We start from the raw sequence: 19,511 nt of genomic DNA, 5'->3' as shown, positions 1-19,511 counted from the left end.
CAAATGTTTATAACATGCCATTGCATAACTTTAACTAAAATGCCATGTCTCACTCAGTGTATAAGAGAAGGCTCCCAAGCAGATCCACTGTTGGTGATTGGCCGACATATTCTCCTTAGTTCAGGAATGCTTTTCTACACCAATTTCACAATGAATGCAATTTATCTTTGGATGAATTCCAATGTGTACACTGTGTAAAAACAAAGACATGTGTTTCCAAGTTATGACATAAAACCCTTTAATGTGTGCAAGACTTTTTTGAAGGGCTGACAGATTTCGATAAAGCTGATCTACTTTCTTACAACTACAGACTAATCAAGATATCCATGGCTTTTTTTAGGCTATAGGCCTATGGCTTTATTTATGGCTATAGGCCTATGGCTTTATATATAATTAAAATGCTAACATACATTATAGGCTACATTATTATCTGGCATTGTTAGCAATTTAACCTTTTTTCCAGAATGTTGTATCTCTAAGGTAAATAACCATGTAATGAAAGCAGACTTACCTTAATAGCAGAACAAAAAGTGTACAGCCTTTTCCAGAAAAAAGACCCAGGGTTTTCTTTCCAAGCACTGTTGTTCTAAAGCCAAAAGGCTTATGTTTAGATGTGGGCATCAGTAATATTATTATTATTATTACTTTATTGTTTTGCCTGTTGACCTTTATTGCCAATGTGTATAATTTTAATTCCCTTTCTAAGTCGTACTTCTTGTCTAGTATATTAACTGAAATTAAAGCTCCAACATTGCTGCACTCCCTACCCATGCCTCTTTGATTGTGTTCCTGTCTTTGTATTTAAACATCCGGGTTTTCCCACTGACTGCGCTTACTCTGGCTTACTCCCCCTCTCAGAAGCCATTTTGGACTCAGTTCAGTTTCTTGCATGTGAATATCGGACCCTGTCCTCAGCCATTCACCACTACACAGTAGAAAAGGTTAACGCGCACCGCGGAGCGAGAAAATTGTTTCTTTGAAACATCGAGTTTATTTTACATCCTGGATTCGACCGACCCTTTCCCAATGGATTTGTTTATATTTAAAACTTGTTTTTAGCCCGTGCAATTTTGTTGCATTGGGGGGCTGTACACACAAAAGCAACGCAAACTCTTGGTGCGGTGGACATCGAAGGCCTTGGGACATTTGGCTCGTTGTGTTGTGCTATCATCTTTTTAAATGTTCGCAAAGGAAAATAGGTTAAAAAGGAGAACATCTGGTGTGTTTCTTTTTAATTAAAGGAATATGTTTGCTTCCTGTCTGACTTTTGCACTTCTGGGAACTTTTTGTGCAGGTAAGCACCCTATTTATGTAATAGGCTATCGCTTACTCTTATGGTTTGAATTGGCAATCAATGTATTCAGTGATTTCACACTAACAGAAAAGCAGAACACATTCTGATTAATTCTAATGTACCCAACCAGGGATAACGTGCTGTGGGTAGTCACTTGACCTGATATTGGCTCTATCGAATGGTACAAAAATTACACATTTAATGGTATTACAATAGCTAATGCAATAATTAAATTGATAACATTTTGTATGTTTGTTATTTTGAGTATTGATGCGAAAGGTTATTTAAGCTTTTCGGTGCATTGGTTCACTGTAGATCAATAAGTAATTCGCGACAACATACAATTTCGAATGAGTTTGATACATTTCCTTTAACAATCTTCAATGATTAGTCATTAAAATATAAGTGTCGCATTTATTTGAACGACAGCTTATCGTATTTGGCTGAAATGTGAAAGCAGGACCGTTAAAAAAAAGAAGCCTACGATGAAGTCATGTGGCCTCATGTTGCAAAGATATCGTTGCTTTAGAAGTGTTTGCGACTATTAGGAATGCATAGATGGAGAAACACAAGGTGATTCGTTTGGAAGTGTTTACACGTGTATCAGACTTATCAGTGTATTTTGACCTGTGTAGACTAAATTAAACCACATGATAGATCTTCAATCTCCATTGAAGCGCGCTGACAGAGGTGTTGAAATTGATGTGAATGATGCTTAGAATTCCACGTATTTCGCACAGCCCACATCACTTGTAGCCTAATTGGTAATTAATCTATTTTTTGGCATGTGTTCTCTCAGAGCAGTAGGATGAGTACTCCAAATAACTATATATATTTATTTAGCATTCTACTCTGGATTTCCACGCGAAATGTGATTGTTCATGTCCTCATTATCTAGTTCAGTGACGCATACATTTAGGCTTATATACCTGTAGGTTTGCAGATTTCATTTTTGGCTATTTGTTTATCACTGCTGCTTTGTTGTGTAGTTCCCTCCTTGTTTAGTCGACTTTGGGGGAGGGGTGCGTATGGGGTTGGGGTGAAAATGGCTCTTGTTTATTTTCGCTTTTGCTGAAATAAAATGATTTATTTATTTTTACCTGAAATGTAGATATGTTAACGAATTCGTTTGTGTATGTTTATGGTTACCATTCATCCCAGTCAGACACAAGTTATTTGTCATTTGGATGCATGATTGTTGTCAAACACTATCCTAACATCTCTGATATTTTGGTAATTGGTTAAAGTGTCAATTCTTGATACTTAGCTAATACATTATACAGTGACTTGGTTAGCCTACATATTGAAGTGCTGTTATTGCTTCATTTTATGTCTCTTCACCTTAGTAGTTCTTGGAATTTCTGAAATGTTCTAATTCAAAGATTTGTTGTGAATGACCGTAGTCCTCTATTTGATTATGGTGCCATGGTTGTTGCACTCTTCAGACTTTGATTGAAAAGGAAAATGGTTATTGCTTCAAAACAAAAATAGAATTCGACAGAATAGCCACTGTTACTATTTTACTATTTCTATTCATGAATGAGTTTCAAGATTCCGTTATGTCATGAGGTTTTCAATAACCTACAATTTAATACAAGGAGCGTTTGATAAGTGTGGTTGTGGGAAACCGACAGGACTTTTCTCAGCACGTGGGACCAGCTATTTTGTATCTCCATGACATTTCAGCTGAATACAGTCAAAGTCAGTTCCATTTCTTTCTGAATAACTTTGAACTGATTAAGGATTTCTTTTTGTATGTGGTACTTACTCACCCAGTTCAAATGCCTCTACGCCTGTTGCTTACTATGGATTTCACACTGAAAGCAAAGCCAGTCAAAAATCGTAATCCCTTCAACCATCTAATCGTAAAGATCACTAGTTATTTGATAGAAGGGTTGTGCAGTATTCAGATTTTCATACTGTGCCTGTGCCATCCTGGGACAGACGGTATACCGGCAGGGCTTGCTTCCTTTTTTTTTCCCACACGAAAAACAAAAACATCCCAAAAAACGTTGCCTACCAGAACAATAACAAGATGATAGCAAGTATGGAATCCCCATAGTGGATGCTAGGTAAATGTTAAGGAGCGCATGGAAACATTCACTACTAAGGCGGAATGACAACCCAGCTAAAGTTATGCATACATCTCAAAATTCAGGTTGCAGCACTCACAAAAAAAGGAAATGAGATGGCAAGATCTTAATCCGGGAGGTGATTGTTTTTGCTGCTCTTACCAAGAAACTTGATCCTGGAAAGTTAACGTTAGCAAAACCCAGCTGGAGAGAATGTTATCTGGCGCAACTTAAATAGATATAGAGCACCAGCCAAGTTTGGACATACTTACTCATTCCGGTTTTTTTTTTTTTTTTTACTATTTTCTACATTGTAGAATAATAGTAAAGACATCAAATCTATGAAATAGCACATGGAATCATGTAGTAACCAAAAAAGTGTTAAACAAATCAAAATATATTTTAGATTCTTAAAATTTGATTTGACTTTGATTGGCACATACACGTGTTTAGCCAACGTTATTGCAGGCGTAGAAAAATGCTTGGAGCCACCCTTTGCCTTGATGACAGCTTTAAACACTCTTGGCAGTCTCTCAACCAGCTTCACATGGAATGCTTTTCCAACGGTCTTGAAGGAGTTCCCACATGCTGAGCAGTTGTTGGCTGCTTTTACATTTTATTTTATTTACATTTAAGCACTATTTAACTAGGCAAGTCAGATGAGAACAAATTCTTATTTACAATGATGGCCAAACCCGAACGACGCTGGGCCAATTATTCGCCACCCTATGGGACTCCCAATCACCGCCCGATGTGATACAGCCTGGATTCAAACCAGGGACTGCAGTGATGCCTCTTGCACTGAGATGCGGTGCCTTCGACTGCTGCGCCACTCGGGAGCTCTTCCGTCACTCTGCGGTCCAACTCATCCCAAACCATCTCAATTGGGTTGAGGTCGGGTGATTGTGGAGGCCAGGTCATCTGATGCAGCACTCCATCACCCTACTTGGTCAAATAGCTCTTACGCAGCCTGAAGGTGTGTTGGGTCATTGTCCTGTTGAAAACAAATGTTAGTCCAACTAAGCGCAAACCAGATGGGATGGCGTATTGCTGCAGAATGCTGTTGTAGCTATGCTGGATAAGTGTACCTTGAATTCTAAATAAATCGCAGTGTCACCAACAAAGCACCATCACACCACCTCTTACATTCTTCACGTGGGAACTATACATGCGGAGATCATCCGTTCGCCTACTCTGCGTCTGACAAAGACACGGCGGTTGCAGCCGAAAATCTCAAATTTGGACTCATCAGGCCAAACAGATTTCCACCAGTCTTATGTCCATTGCTTGTATTTCTTGGTCCATGCAAGTCTCTTCTTCTTATTGGTGTCCTTTAGTAGTGGTTTCTTTGCAACAATTTGCCCATGAAGGCCTGATTTAAAGTAGTCTCCTCTGAACAGTTGATGTTGACATGTGTCTGTTAATTGAACTCTGCGAAACATTTATTTGGGCTGCAATCTGAGGCTGGTAACTAATGAATCTCTTCATGTATGTTTTCATGGAAAACATGGACATTTCTAAGTGAGACAACTTTTGAACAGTTGTTTGTGTATGTTATACACACCCACCCCCTCGGTATGATTTTCCAATTGCGTATATATTTCAAAATACTCCAAGATACGGTATACTGCCCAACCCTATTTGATAGGTCAATGACAATACCCTTGGTTTCTTGCAAGCAGCAAAACATTATAGTCCTATGCTGTATGGTCAGGCCAATACACAACCACAACATTTTGGCGACTATTGAACACTCAAATGTATTCACCCTATTCTGCACAAGTCGATCACAAGAGACAAGTCATTGTAATGAAACATGCCAAATAACAGCTGCTAGACCATTGGGAGCCAGAATAGTAAATGCTTTTGTGTGTGGGTGGGTGGGGGGGGGGGGGGGCATAAAACCAGCTGTTTTCACTGTGTTGGATGTATTGTGTAATGGTCTCACTGAGTGCATTCTGTGGCTCCCTGGCTAGCAGCAGAGGTAGTAGAATGCAGCTTTGGTCCTCTGCTCTTATCAACTGATAATCCACTCTGTTGAGACAAAGGAAGCCGGATCCCTGCCAATGGCTCGCTTGCTCTCTCGCTACTAGGAGGAGATGCTGACCCCGAGTCATAGCATCTTTCCTCACTCCTGTCGATTCATTGGCTTTTGCTGAGTTGAGGAGAGTCTGTGACTGTCCTGGTATCGTCTATGATCGCACAGTGTCAACTGAGGCAGGGGCTGCGCCCCCCTGTGCAGATTGGCCTTGCCCACCGATCCGTTAGTGTGTGTTTGTGAGAGCAGGGCTTGGAATGCTGTTAGTGCTCTCTCATCGCAGCTTTACAGATCCGGATTTTCTAAGGTTCGGCCACATGGTGTAGTGGAAATGGGGGGAGGGGTGGCTCTGCTAGGATGGATTACTCCTGAGTTGTAATGGCCACTGCTAAACACGCTCATCTGTTTTCTGCCTTAGAAACATATCTACTAGTTACTGCATATCGTCCCCATATTTACCGGTGAATTCATGCATCATATGGATACAGTCTATTGTGCATTGACAGGAAATGGGGAGGGGGGGGGGAACACTGGGAAATGGGGGATGGGTAGCCTCTAGCAGGAGAAGGGATTTTAAAGTGACAGTGTATTTCCCCCCCCCTCCCCTCCCCTTGCCTTGGATTACTGTTGTTGAGCTGTAGGAGATTCATTGCATAGTTGTTTGGGTGAGAATAGGCCAGATATGTTTGTCGGTACAGCTGGTACTGTAATTCCAAAATCTAGTATTGAAGTATGTTTTTCCACAGAAGTAGATTTATTTATATATATATTTTTATTTTATTTTATTTTGGTGTAATATACAAGCACTACATGACCAAAAGTATGTGGACACATGCATCTCATTTATACATCTGTCAGCAAAATAAAATTGCCAAATCCAGTCATTTGAAGGGATGTCCCCACATACCTTTGTGTGGAAATCGGCATTTTTGGACACCGATTGTGGCCGATTTTAAAAAATAAATATTTTACTGTTAACTGCCTTGTTCAAGGGCAGAACGACAGATTTTTACCTTGTCAGCTCGGGGATTCAATCTTGCAACCTTTCGGTTACTAACCACCTGCCTTACATTGCACCCCACGAGGAGCCTGCGTAGCAGGTAAGTTGCTTGTTAGCATTAAACCTGTCTTATAAAAAACAACCAATCTTAACCGCATATGGTTGAGGATATTACTAGTTTATCTAGCGTGTCCTGCATTGCATATAATCGATGCAGTGCGCATTTGCGAAAAAAAAGCACTTCGTTGCTCCAATGTGTACCTAACCATAAACATCAATGCCTTTCTTTAAAAATCAATACGCAAGTATATATTAATGTTGCCTGCTAACATGAATTTCTTTAAACTAGGGAAATTTTGACACTTCTTGCATTCCGTTCAAGCAGTCAGGGTATATGCAGCAGTTTGGGCCGCCTGGCTTGTTGTAAACAGTGTGAAGACCATTTCTTCCTAACAAAGACTAATTCATTTTCCAGAATTGTACATAATTATGACAAACATTGAAGGTTGTACAATGTAACAGCAATATGTAGACTTAGGGATGCCACCCCTTAGATAAGATACGGAACGGTTCCGTATTTCACTGAAGAATAAACGTTTTAGAATATATAGAAATCATAGTTTCCGGATTTGACCATTTAATGACTTAAGGCTCGTATTTCTGTGTTATTATATTATAACTAAGTATGATTTGATAGAGCAGTCTGACTGAGCGGTGGTAGGCAGCAGCAGGCTCGTAAGCATTCATTCAAACAGCACTTTCCTCAGTTTGCCAGCATCACTTCACAATGCTTCAAGCATTGTGCTGTTTATGACTTCAATCCTATCAGCTCCCGAGATTAGGCTGGTATAACTGATGTGAAATTGCGCGCTAATAGCGTTTCAATCGGTGACGTCCCTCGCTCTGAGACCTTTAAGTAGCTGTTCCCCTTGCTCTGCAAGAGCCGCGGCTTTTGTGGAGTGATGGGTAACGATGCTTCGAGGGTGGCTGTTGTCTGTGTTCCTGGTTTGAGTCCAGGAATGAACTAGGAGAGAGAAGGAAGCTATGCTACACTGGCAATACTAAAGTGCCTATAAGAACATCCAATAGTCAAAGGTTAATGAAATACAAATGGTAGAGAAATAGTCCTATAATAACTACAACCTAAAACTTCTTACCTGGGAATATTGAAGACTCATGTTAAAAGGAACCACCAGCTTTCATATGTTCTCATGTTATGAGCAAGGAACTTAAACGCTTTTTTTACATGGCACATATTGCACTTTTACTTTCTTCTCCAACACTGTTTTTACATTATTTAAACCAAATTGAACATGTTTCATTATTTATTTGAGGCTAAATTGATTTTATTGATGTATTATATTAAGTTAAAATAAGTGTTCATTCAGTATTATTGTAATCATTATTATAAAATAAATCGTCCGATTTAATCGGTGTTGGCTTTTTTTGGTCCTCCAATAATCTGTATCGGTGTTGAAAAATCATAATCGGTCGACCTTATATTAGTGTATTTAGCTAAAAGATAAGCTTTGTTTTGGTGTACATCGTTCCAATTGCAGTGTATTTTCTTGAGCTCTTTGCATATTTTTGGCACCATGCATACAGCATCGGCCTACTTTTGTCAAAGGATACCATCTTTAAAATCTCATTCGGAGACGCTTTTTCCTGCAGAATGACCGTATGAGACCATAGATAAGGGTGTGGTTTTGTTTTGAGCTTTTCCCTCAAACCGAAAGCCATAAACCATCAATCTTTCTGATAAAAATTACACCATCTTGTTTTTGCTTAGTTTCCCCCAAGCTCTTAAAGAAATGATCTGGTACTTTATGTATACTTTTTATCCAGTAGTTCTGAAAGTAGCACTCACGAGCCAAAGGTGGTCCCTGAAAATTGCTACTTCGCTGCATATGTGCACCGCGTCATTGCGCTCTCTCTCACTCTGCTGTGTTCGCATCTTGCTAGCTGTCACTCAAATGGCGAGGGACTCAAGCTCATTGGCTGGAATGCGAATTGCTAGGGTGCTGGTCCATGTGGGGGGAAATGAAGGGAACATGGCACAGCATCCAAAATACGGTCGCTTTCAGACTAGGGACTTTGTGGCTAATTGAGTTAAGACAGTAATTCTGCTCATATTATGCATGTGTGAAGTACACATCGGCACATCCAACCCAAAGTGAGAGGTTTAAGAAAATACTTACTGGTCACCAAAGTTCCATAGCATGTCTTTGCTTTCTATAAGTTAATGAGCACTTAACGAGACATTCTGGAATTCTTCCCTAAAGATCCCAACGTCTGCTTGACTCCATGCGCTTTATTCATTAACACTTCTATTCATATCGTGTTTGTGCAGTCATTTCCTAGAATGGAATAAAACGAGCAGAAAATCTTACATTGCATAGAAATCTGGTCCCCCCCCGGCCTCCCGAGTAGCTCAGCGGTCTAAGGCACTGCATCGGAGTGCTTGATGCGTCACTACAGACCCAAGTTCGATCCCAGGTTGTGTCGCAGCCGGCAGTGACCAGGAGATCAATGAGGTGGCGCACAATTGGCCCAGCATCGTCTATGATAGTATAGGGGAGGGTGTGGCCTGCCGGGATGTCCTTGTCCCATTGCGCTGTAGCAACTCCTCTTGCAGTGCACGCTGACCCGGTCGCCAGTTGTACGGTGTTTCTAAACACATTGGTGCGGCTGGCTTCCAGGTTAAGCAAGGAGTGTATCAAGAAGCAGTGTGGCTTGGCAGGGTTGTGTTTTGGCTCTGGCTCTCGACCTTCGCCTCTCCCAAGTCCGTATGGGAGTTACAGCGATGGGACAAGACTGTAACTAACAATGTAGATATTACGAAATTGGAGAGAAAAAGGGGTAAAAGGTCAAATATTACAGAAATCGGGCCCCAAAATCATTCACGTTGTGAAAGCGAATCTCACATTGTTCAGTTCTTGGAAGAGGAGTCATCGAGACCAATGTTCTTATACGAGGAGGAAGCCTATAGTACATGTACACTTATTTCTGAAATTATTCAGACCCCTGGACCTTTTCCACATTTTGTTATGTTACAGCCTTATTTTAAAATGTATTAAATATATTTTCCCCTTCATCAATCTACACATGATACCCCATAATGACAAAGCAAAAACAGTTTTTTAGAAATGTTGGCAAACGTATCACAAATAAAATGGACCTTATTTATGTAAGCATTCAGGCTATTTGCTATTAAATTCAAAATTGAGCTCCGGTGCATACTGTTTCCATTGATCACCCTTGAGTTTTTCCCACAACTGATTGGACATGATTTGGAAATGCACATGCCTGTCTATATAAGGTCCCACAGTTGACAGTGCATGTCAGAGCAAAAACCAAGCCATGAATTGCCCACTGTGTCAAGAGACAGATCTGGGGAAGGGTAGCAAAACATTTATGCAGCATTGAAGGTCCCAGAGATCACAGTGGCCTCCATCATTCTTAAATGTAGGAAGTTTGGAACCACCAACTGTTCCTAAAGCTGTCCTCTGGGCTAAACTGAGCAATCTTGGGAGAAGGGCCTTGGTCAGGTATGTGATCAAGATCCCGATGGTCACTCTGATAGAGTTCCCCTGTGGAGATGGTTGACCTTCTGGAAGGTTCTCCCATCTCTACAGCACTCAACCAATCAGGCCTTTTATGGTAGTGGTCAGACAGAAGCCAGTCCTCAGTAAAAGGCACATGACATTCTGTTTGGAGTTTGCCAAAAGGCATCTAAAGGAATCTGACCATGAGAAACAAGATTTTCTGGTTGAGATGAAGCCAAGATTGAACTATTTAACCTGAATGCCAAGTGCCACATCTGGAGGAAACCTGGCACCATCCCTACGGTGAAGCATGGTGGTGGCAGCATCATGCTGTGGGGATGTTTTTCAGCGGATGGGACATGGAGACGAGTCTGAATCGAGGGAAAGATAAACAAAGCAAAGTACTGAGATCCTTGATGAAAACCTGCTCTAGAGTGCTCAGGACCTCAGACTGGGGTTAAAGTTCACCTTCCAACAGGACAACAACTCTCAGCACACAGCCAAGACCACGCAGAAGTGGCTTCGGGACAAGTTTCTGAATGTCTGATTGACCCAGCCAGAGCCCGGACATGAACCCGATCGAGCTTCTCTGAAGAGACCTGAAAATAGCTGTGCAGCGACTATCCCCATCCGGCTTGACTGAGCTTAAGGCTGTAATCACTGCCAAAGTGCTTCAACAACGTTCTGAATACTTATGTAAATGTAATTTGTTTGTTTTTTCATTATGGGCTATTGTTTGTGGATTGATAAGGGAGAAAAAAACATTTCTAAATTGGATTAAAATAAGACTAGCAATCTGGGAGAGGTCAAGGGGTCTGAATACTTTCCAAATGCACTGTAGGTCTATTGTACAAAATGGGCTGTGACCATGACCGAATTAACACACACAGCATCCGTACAATGTAAATAGCTGAAGGGGGACCTCTCTTCTCATTGCTACCTCTGTCAGTGACTCGCAAGCAAAAGTCAAATTTTTCATAGCGATGTTCAGGACTGGAAATTACACCCAACAGAGAAAGGTGAAAGAGAAATAGTTTGGGCCTACCTGTGAGTGCGATCAGCACTGCCTGTGATATTTCCTTCTCATGTTGCCCACAATGCGAGACTTGGCGTGTTCCTTCAGAACACTTTGTGCAAACACTGGAAGGAATGTAGACAATGCCTCGGTCGCTTGCCTTATGTAATTGGCATCGGTCCCTGAAACTGGAGAAATGTGGCTTCCATTAACCTCTCTGGCATATGTGGGACGCTTGCGTCCCACCTGGCCAAAAGCCAGGGAAAATGCAGAGCGCCAAATTCAAATAAATTACTATAAAAATCAAACTAATTAAATCACATGCAAGTTAGCAAATTAAAGCTACACTTGTTGTGAATCCAGCCAACATGTCAGATTTCAAAAATACTTTTCGGCGAAAGCAAACAATGCTATTATCTGAGGAAAACCCCTCCGTAAACAAAGAGAAACCATATTTCAACCCTGCAGGTGCTACACAACGCAGAAATAAAAATATAATTCATGCCTTACCTTTGACGAGCTTCTTCTGTTGGCACTCCCAATATGTCCCATAAACATCACAAATGGTCCTTTTTGTTCGATTAATTCCGTTGATATATATCCAAAATGTCCATTTTTATTTGGCTCGTTTGATCCAGAAAAAGACCGGTTCCAGCTTGCGCAACGTGACTACAAAATATCTTAAGTTACCTGTAAACTTTGCCAAAACATTTCAAACTACTTTTGTATTACAACGTTAGGTATTTTTTTAATGTAAATAATCAATAAAATTGAAGACTGGATGATCTGTGTTCAATACAGGAGGAAAACAAACAAACTGTAGCTCGCTTTCTGGCCACGTGCCTCTAACAGTACACTTCAAGTGACCCTCGTTCAAGATTGCCGTACTTCTTCATTACAAAGGAATAACCTCAACCAATTTCTAAAGACTGACATCCAGTGGAAGCGATAGGAACTGCAAGAAGGTCCCTTAAACTGGATTCCCAATGAAAACCCATTGAAAAGTGACCTAAAAAAAATCTCAATGGTTTGTCCTCTGGGTTTCGCCTGCTAAATAAGTTTTGTTATACCCAGACATGATTCAAACAGCTTTAGAAACTTCAGTGTTTTTCTATCCAAATCTACTAATAATATGCATACAGTGGGGCAAAAAAGTATTTAGTCAGCCACCAATTGTGCAAGTTCTCCCACTTAAAAAGATGAGAGGCCTGTAATTTTCATCATAGGTACACTTCAACCATGACAGACAAAATGAAAAAAGAAAAATCCAGAAAATCACATTGTAGAATTTTTAATGATTTTTTATTGTTTTTTGCAAATTATGGTGGAAAACGTTTGTTATTGACCAAATACGTATTTATCAATGTTTGCAATGACAGAAGTCAAATGTTTTCTGTAAGTCTTCACAAGGTTTTCACACACTGTTGCTGGTATTTTGGCCCATTCCTCCATGCAGATCTCCTCTAGAGCAGTGATGTTTTGGGGCTGTTTCCCGGCCACGGACTTTCAACTCCCTCCAAAGATTTTCTATGGGGTTGAGATCTGGATACTAGCTAGGCCACTCCAGGACCTTGAAATGCTTCTTACGAAGCCACTCCTTTGTTGCCCGGGCGGTGTGTTTGGGATCATTGTCATGCTGAAAGACCCAGCCACGTTTCATCTTCAAAGCCCTTGCTGATGGAAGGAGGTTTTCACTCAAAATCTCACGATCCTGGTCCCTTTGCAGAAAAACAGCCCCAAAGCATGATGTTTCCACCCCCATGCTTCACAGTAGGTATGGCGTTCTTTGTATGCCACTCGGCATTCTTTGTCCTCCAAACAGGACGAGTTGAGTTTTTACCAAAAAGTTCATCTGACCCTATGACATTCTCCCAATCTTCTTCTGGATCATCCAAATGCTCTCTAGCAAACTTCAGACGGTCTTGCATGTCTTCCATTTCCTAATAATTGCTCCCACAGTTGATTTCTTCAAACCAAGTTGCTTGCAGATTCAGTCTTCCCAGCCTGGTGCAGGTCTATTTTGTTTCTGGTGTCCTTTGACAGCTATTTGGTCTTGGCCATAGTGGAGTTTGGAGTGTGACTGTTTGAGGTTGTGGACAGGTGTCTTTTATACTGATAACAAGTTCAAACAGGTGCCATTAATACAGGTAACGAGTGGAGGACAGATGAGCCTCTTAAAGAAGTTGTTACAGGTCTGTGAGAGCCAGAAATCTTGCTTGTTTGTAGGTGACCAAATACTTATTTTACACCATAAATTGCAAATAAATTCATTCTAAATCCTACAATGTGATTTTCTGGATTTTTTTAACTTCTCATTTAAGTGGGAGAACTTGCACAATTGGTGGCTGACTAATTACTTTTTTGCCCCACTGTATCTAATCTTCTGGGGATGAGTAGCAGGCAGTTGAATTTGGGCATGCATTTCATCCGGACGTGAAAATACTGCCCCGTCACCAAGCAGTTAAGCTGTCAGTTTTACTCTGGCTTCTTTCCTAATTAACTGCAGCTCTCTAAAAACCCACAGTATGAATCGGGCTAATTTGGTTAACGCAGATCAAAAAAATGGATTGCAACATGAATGTCCTTATCTCCCCTCACAGTTTATAGTTTTATCCATGTTTGACTCTGCTGTTACTTTGGCTTGGCACCAAATGTGCCTTTTGGAAGGTTTGAACCGAAGTTACCGTGCCTTCAGAAAGTATTTATACCCCCCGATTTGCACTACATTTTTGTTTTTACAAGCTGAATTAAAATTGTTTTTTAGCCAATCTCACCTATCTACACACAATACTCCATAATGACAAAGTGAACATGTTTTTAGAATCGTCTTTGGCAGCGATTTACTGCTGTGAGTCTTTCTGGGTAAGTCTCTAAGAGCTCTGTCAAGTTGTTTGTTGATCATTGCTATACAGCCATTTTCAAGTCTTGCCATAGATTTTCAAGCTGATTTTTAAGTCGACTTTCACAAGTCCACTCAGGAATGGAGGTCGACCGATTATGATTTTTCAATGCCGATACCTGTTTATTGGAGGACCAAAAAAGCCGATACCGATAAATCAGACTGTTTAAAAAAAAAAAAATGTTTTAGTTATATTTTTATTTCTCATTTTTAATTTATCTGTAATAATGACGATTACAAATGAACCAAATACCAAATTAACACTTATTTTGACTTAATATCAATAAAATCAATTTAACCTCAAGTAAATGAAACCTGTTCAATTTGATTTAAATAATGTTAAAAGACAGTGTTGGAGGAGAAAGTAAAAGTGCAATATGTGCTATGTAAGAAAGCTAACGTTCCTTGTTCATAACATGAGAACATATGAAAGCTGGTGGTTCCTTTTAACATGAGTCTTCAATATTCCCAGGTAATAAGTTTTAGGTTGTAGTTAATAATATAGGAATTATAGGACTATTTCCCTCTATACCATTTGTATTTCATTAACCTTTGACTATTGGATGTTCTTATAGGCACTTTAGTATTGCCAGTGTAACAGCTTCCTTCCCTCTCCTCGCTCCTTCCTGGACTCGAACCAGGAACACAACGACAACAGCCACCCTCGCTCAGCATGGGTAACGCTGCTTCAAGGGAAACGACCACTGAAAGGCTGAACGAGCGACGTTTGAAACGCTAACTAGCTAGCACATCACTTCGGTTACACCAGCCTTATCCCGGGAGTTGATAGGCTTGAAGTCCTAAACAGCGCAATGTTTGACGCACAACGAAGAGCTGCTGGCAAAATGCACGAAAGTGCTGTTTGAATGAATGCTTACACTCCTGCTTCTGCCTACCACCACACAGTCAGATGCTTGTATGCACAGTCAGATTATATGCAACGCAGGACACGCTAGATAATATCTAGTAATATCATCAACCATGTGTAGTTAACTAGTGATTATGATTAATTGTTTTTTATAAGATAAGTTTAATGCTAGCTCGCAACTTACCTTGGCTTACTGTATTCGCAGGCAGTCTCCTTGTGGAGTGCAATGAGAGAGAGGCAGGTTGTTATTGCTTTGGACTGGTTAACTGTAAGGTTGCAGGATTAGATCCCCCGGGCTGAAAAGGTGAAAATCTGTCGTTCTGCCCCTGGACAAGGCAGTTAACCCATCGTTCCTAGGCCGTCATTGAAAATAAGAATGTTTTCTTAACTGACTTGCCTAGTTAACCTCTTAACTCTGGGGGCGCTATTTCATTTTTGGATGAAAAACGTTCCCGTTTTAAACAAGATATTTTGTCACAAAAAGATGCTCGACTATGCATATAATTGATAGCTTTGGAAAGAAAACACTCTGAATTTTGCAGAACTGCAAATATATTGTCTGTGAGTGCCCTAGAACAGGAGCTACAGGCAAAACCAAGATGAAACTGCAACCAGGAAATGAGCAGGATTTTTGAGGCTCTGTTTTCCATTGTCTCCTTATATGGCTGTGAATGCGACAGGAATGAGCCTGCCCTATCTATCTTTTCCCCAAGGTGTCTGCAGCATTGTGACGTATTTGTAGGCATATCATTGGAAGATTGACCATAAGAGACTACATTTTCCAGGTGTCCGCCCGGTGTCCTCCGTCGAAATTGGTGCGTCATTTTCAGCTGCTGGTATTTTTCCATGAGATTCTGAGACGAAAGCAGGCTTCCACGAACGGCATATCAATGAAGAGATATGTGAAAAAACACCTTGAGGATTGATTCTAAACAACGTTTGCCATGTTTTGGTCGATATTATGGAGTTAATTTGGAAAAAGTTTGACGTTTTGGTGACTGAATTTTCGTTTAGTTTCGGTAGCCAAATGTGATGTACAAAATGGAGCGATTTCTCCTACACAAAGATTCTTTCAGGAAAAACTGAACATTTGCTATGTAACTGAGTCTCCTCATTGAAAACATCCGAAGTTCTTCAAAGGTAAATGATTTTATTTGAATCCTTTTCTGTTTTTTGTGCAAATGTTGCCCGCTAAATGCTACGCTAGCTATCACAAATGCTTGTTTTGCTATGGTTCAAAAGCATATTTTGAAAATCTGAGATGACAGTGTTGTTCACAAAAGTCTAAGCTTGAGAGCAAATATATTTATTTCATTTGCGGTTTTCATGAATAGTTAACGTTGCGTTTTGCTAATGTGCTTGAGGCTATAAATAGAATCCGGGATTGCTCGACGCAAGAAGTTAAATAAAGGTATATAAAAAAAATAGGTGCCCAAAAATACCGATTTCCGATATATGAACTTGAAATCGGCCCGAATTAATCGGCCATTCCGATTAATCGGTCGACCTCTACTCAAGAACATTCGCTCTATTGGTAAGCCCTTCCAGTGTATATTTGACCTTGTGTTTTAGCTTATTGTCCTGGTGAAAGGTGAATTTCTCCCAGTGTCTGTTGGATAGCAGACTGAACCAGGTTTTCCTCTAGGACAAGGCCTATGCTTAGCTATATTCTGTTTTATTTGCATCCACCCAAAAAACTCCCTAGTCCTTGCCGATGACAAGCATAGCCATAACATGATGCAGCCACCGCCATGCTTATATGAAGTGATGTGTTGCATTTTCCCCAAATACCGCCTTGTATTCAGGACATAAAGTACATTTTCTTTGCCTCAGTTTTACTTTAGTGCCTTATTGCAGACAGATGTTTTTTACATTTGTATTTCTTTTCATTCTAGTTTAGGTTAGTATTGTGGAGTAATGTTGATCCATCCTCATTTTTCTCCTCTTACAGCCATTAAACTCTAGCTGTCACCATTGGCCTCATGGTGAAATCCCTGAGTGGTTTCCTTCCTCTCCGGTAACTGAGTTAGGAGGACGCCTGTATCTTTGTAGTGACTGAATATATTGATACGCCATCCAAAGTGTAATTAATAACTTCACCATGCTCAAAGGGATATGCAGTGTCTGCTTAGTTTTTTCTTCGCAGGCATTGGAAAACCTCCCTGGTCTTTGTGGTTGAATATGTGCTTGAAATTCACTGCTCAACTGAGGAACCTTACAATTATGTGTAGGGTACAGAGATGGGATAGTCATTTAAAATCATGTTAAACACTATTTCACACAGTCCATGTAACTTGTGTGACCTGTTTAGCACATTTTTTTAAAAACTCCTGAACTTATTTAGGCTTGCCTTATTAACCCAGTGCTTTTTCATTTTAAAATGAATTTGTCAACATGTTTGAAACCTAAATTCCACTTGGTTATTGTGAGTAAGGTCAGTGACACAATCTCAATTTAGTCAATTTTAAATTTAGGCTGTAACATAACGAAATGTGGAAAAAGTCGAGGTGTGTGAATACTTTCTGAAGGCACTAAATAAATGGAACACAGTGGTCCAGTGAGCGATACCAGTTTCTTTCCCAAGGAAAATACCCTGTGTGAAAGGAAATGGCGCATGTTTGCTTTGACACAGTGGCTGAATTGATAATTGTGTAGGGGTAAATGGATGATGTGCTGCCTATTGGGAAAAAGCACACTAGTACTGATTATTCTTGATAATGTAACTACAGTTAGTCTGCCAGATGTTTCAGCTATTTGCTAAGCTAAAGCATAAATAGCATCTTCCCTATCCATTCTTTATATAGGCTGTTACATTAAACAGAAATGCATAAGCCAGAGCAGGTTGCAGTTATTTGGGGTCATCTTAAGTGAACAGGCTGGTTAAGAGTTTTTAGGTTAAACCTTGTCCTAACGCTCCTATATCTTTATCTTTTCTTCTCTGGTGGGGCACTGTTGACTCCCATAGCTAACTGCCATAATGAGGCCTCATGCTTAGTTGTTTACCAAGTGAAAACTGTCATTGACTATGCTCATGCCTGGGGATGGGCAACCTTTAAGCCTATAGAGATGATGTTGGTTTACTTTTAAGTGAAAGAGGTTAATTTGCACAGTATCTACGGCCTTGTGAACTATTTTTCTCTGTTTGGGTCTGGGAAACATGCCGAGTTTGCTGACAAATGGGAATTGCTTGCCAAGCCTTGGATAATGTCCCAATATAGCTATATCCTTGTGTGCCCAAATCTCTTATTTCTTAAGTGTGAGCTCCAGCTTTTGAAGTGGGAAGGGAGGAAGCTTGTGAGCATCCCCGCTCAGTCGCGTGCTGCTGAGGAGCCACACTGTTCTGGCCCCAGCGTTTGTTTACCTTTGCCGATAACACTTATCTGGGAAAAGCTGCATGGGTGGAATGCGGTACGTAAACAATGATATTAGGCAGGGCCTTATCTTTGTGTAGGCCGCGTCGCACATTATACGCAGCACTCAAAGTCCTGCTGAACATGCGGTGGGATGGGATTAGCCAAGCGTTTAGTTCCAGAAGATACGTGCCACGTTTCATCGTATGTTAATTCATTATCAATGTTTACTGTTTATCACAAAACGCAGAGATCAAGCTTTTAGAGTCCATTCCAGATCCCCCTTTGGAAATAGATGGACAACATCCAATGATCTATACTGATCAAATATATAAATTAGACATGTGAAGTGTTTCATGAGCTAAAATAAAATATCCCCAAAATATTCCACATGTACAAAGTTTATTTCGCTAAAATGTTGTGCACAAATTTGTTTACATCTCTTTTAGTGAGTATTTCTCTTTTGCCAAGATAATCCATCCACCTGACAGGTGTGGCATATAAAGAAGCCTATTTAAACAGGTGCACCTTGCGCTGGGGACAAAAAAAGGTCACTCTAAAATGTTTAGTTTTGTCACAACACAATGCCACAGATGTCAATTTTGCGGGAGCGTGCAATTGGCATGCCAGACAATTGAATGTTCATTTCTCTACCAACGGCCGCCTCCAAACATTTTTTTTGGCTGGGCCTTGCTCCTCAGTGGTTGTGCCCCTGACCAGTTGTGAAGTCCGTAGATTAAGGCCGAATGAATTTATTTCAATTGACTGTTTTCCTTGTAACTCTGTGAAATTGTTGCATGTTCGGGCCATATCCACTTTCATGTTTTTTCTCTCCAGAAAGTAAATGAGATTCCAATTTGACTCTTGGCCTTTTATTTTATTGTAAACAAATCATTAATATAAAACAATGGGATATGCTTGACCATTAGGAGGCACAGAACTGTTCTGTAGTAGGAGTACCATGTCATTCGCTATCCATTTAAAGTTGTCAGGACATTCTCTTCTCTACATTTTGCGGTGATCACCAATACCCAGACTGATGTCATGACATCAACCTTATAGCCCCAACCGCTCGACACTTTGATCTGCAAGAATCAAATGGGTGTAGGCAAAATGGTGGAAACTAATTTTATAAAGCCATTTAGCAGATGCTCTTATCCAGAGCGACTTACAGGAGCATTTAAGGTTAACTCAACCTGGCCTGCAACAGAGAGAGGTTAGGTGGAACAATTATTATTATTTTTTTAATATAGTACGTTCTCCAACCTAATCTATCCTGAGCTACCGGAAGTGTCTAGAGAGGATGTAAAAAATATTACTGTAGGTAGCGTTAGCTAACACTAGTAGGATGGACCTGCGACAACTCCAGTATTTTTCATCCTATAGCTTGTTCTCCATCTTCTTGAAAATAGTGAGCCAACATGTTTTCA

The 19,511-nt window shown here is 40.4% G+C and overlaps 1 protein-coding gene across 1 annotated transcript in view; it reads left to right on the top strand.

The window, feature by feature from the left end:
* The first annotated feature begins 863 nt into the window (after window positions 1-863).
* LOC135517299 (activin receptor type-2B-like) overlaps window positions 864-19,511 on the top strand; it is a 65,521-nt gene continuing 46,873 nt past the window's right edge. Inside the window, exon 1 of the mRNA XM_064941472.1 lies at window positions 864-1,294. Within this exon, the coding sequence (XP_064797544.1) occupies window positions 1,246-1,294 (49 nt within the window). The 5' untranslated portion in view covers window positions 864-1,245. The remainder of the gene's footprint in view (window positions 1,295-19,511) is intronic.

This window comes from Oncorhynchus masou, chromosome 28, assembly GCF_036934945.1.
Source record: "Oncorhynchus masou masou isolate Uvic2021 chromosome 28, UVic_Omas_1.1, whole genome shotgun sequence".
NCBI lineage: Eukaryota > Metazoa > Chordata > Actinopteri > Salmoniformes > Salmonidae > Oncorhynchus > Oncorhynchus masou.
Note: the sequence above shows the minus strand (reverse complement) of the source record. Positions and strands in the feature narration are given on the sequence as shown.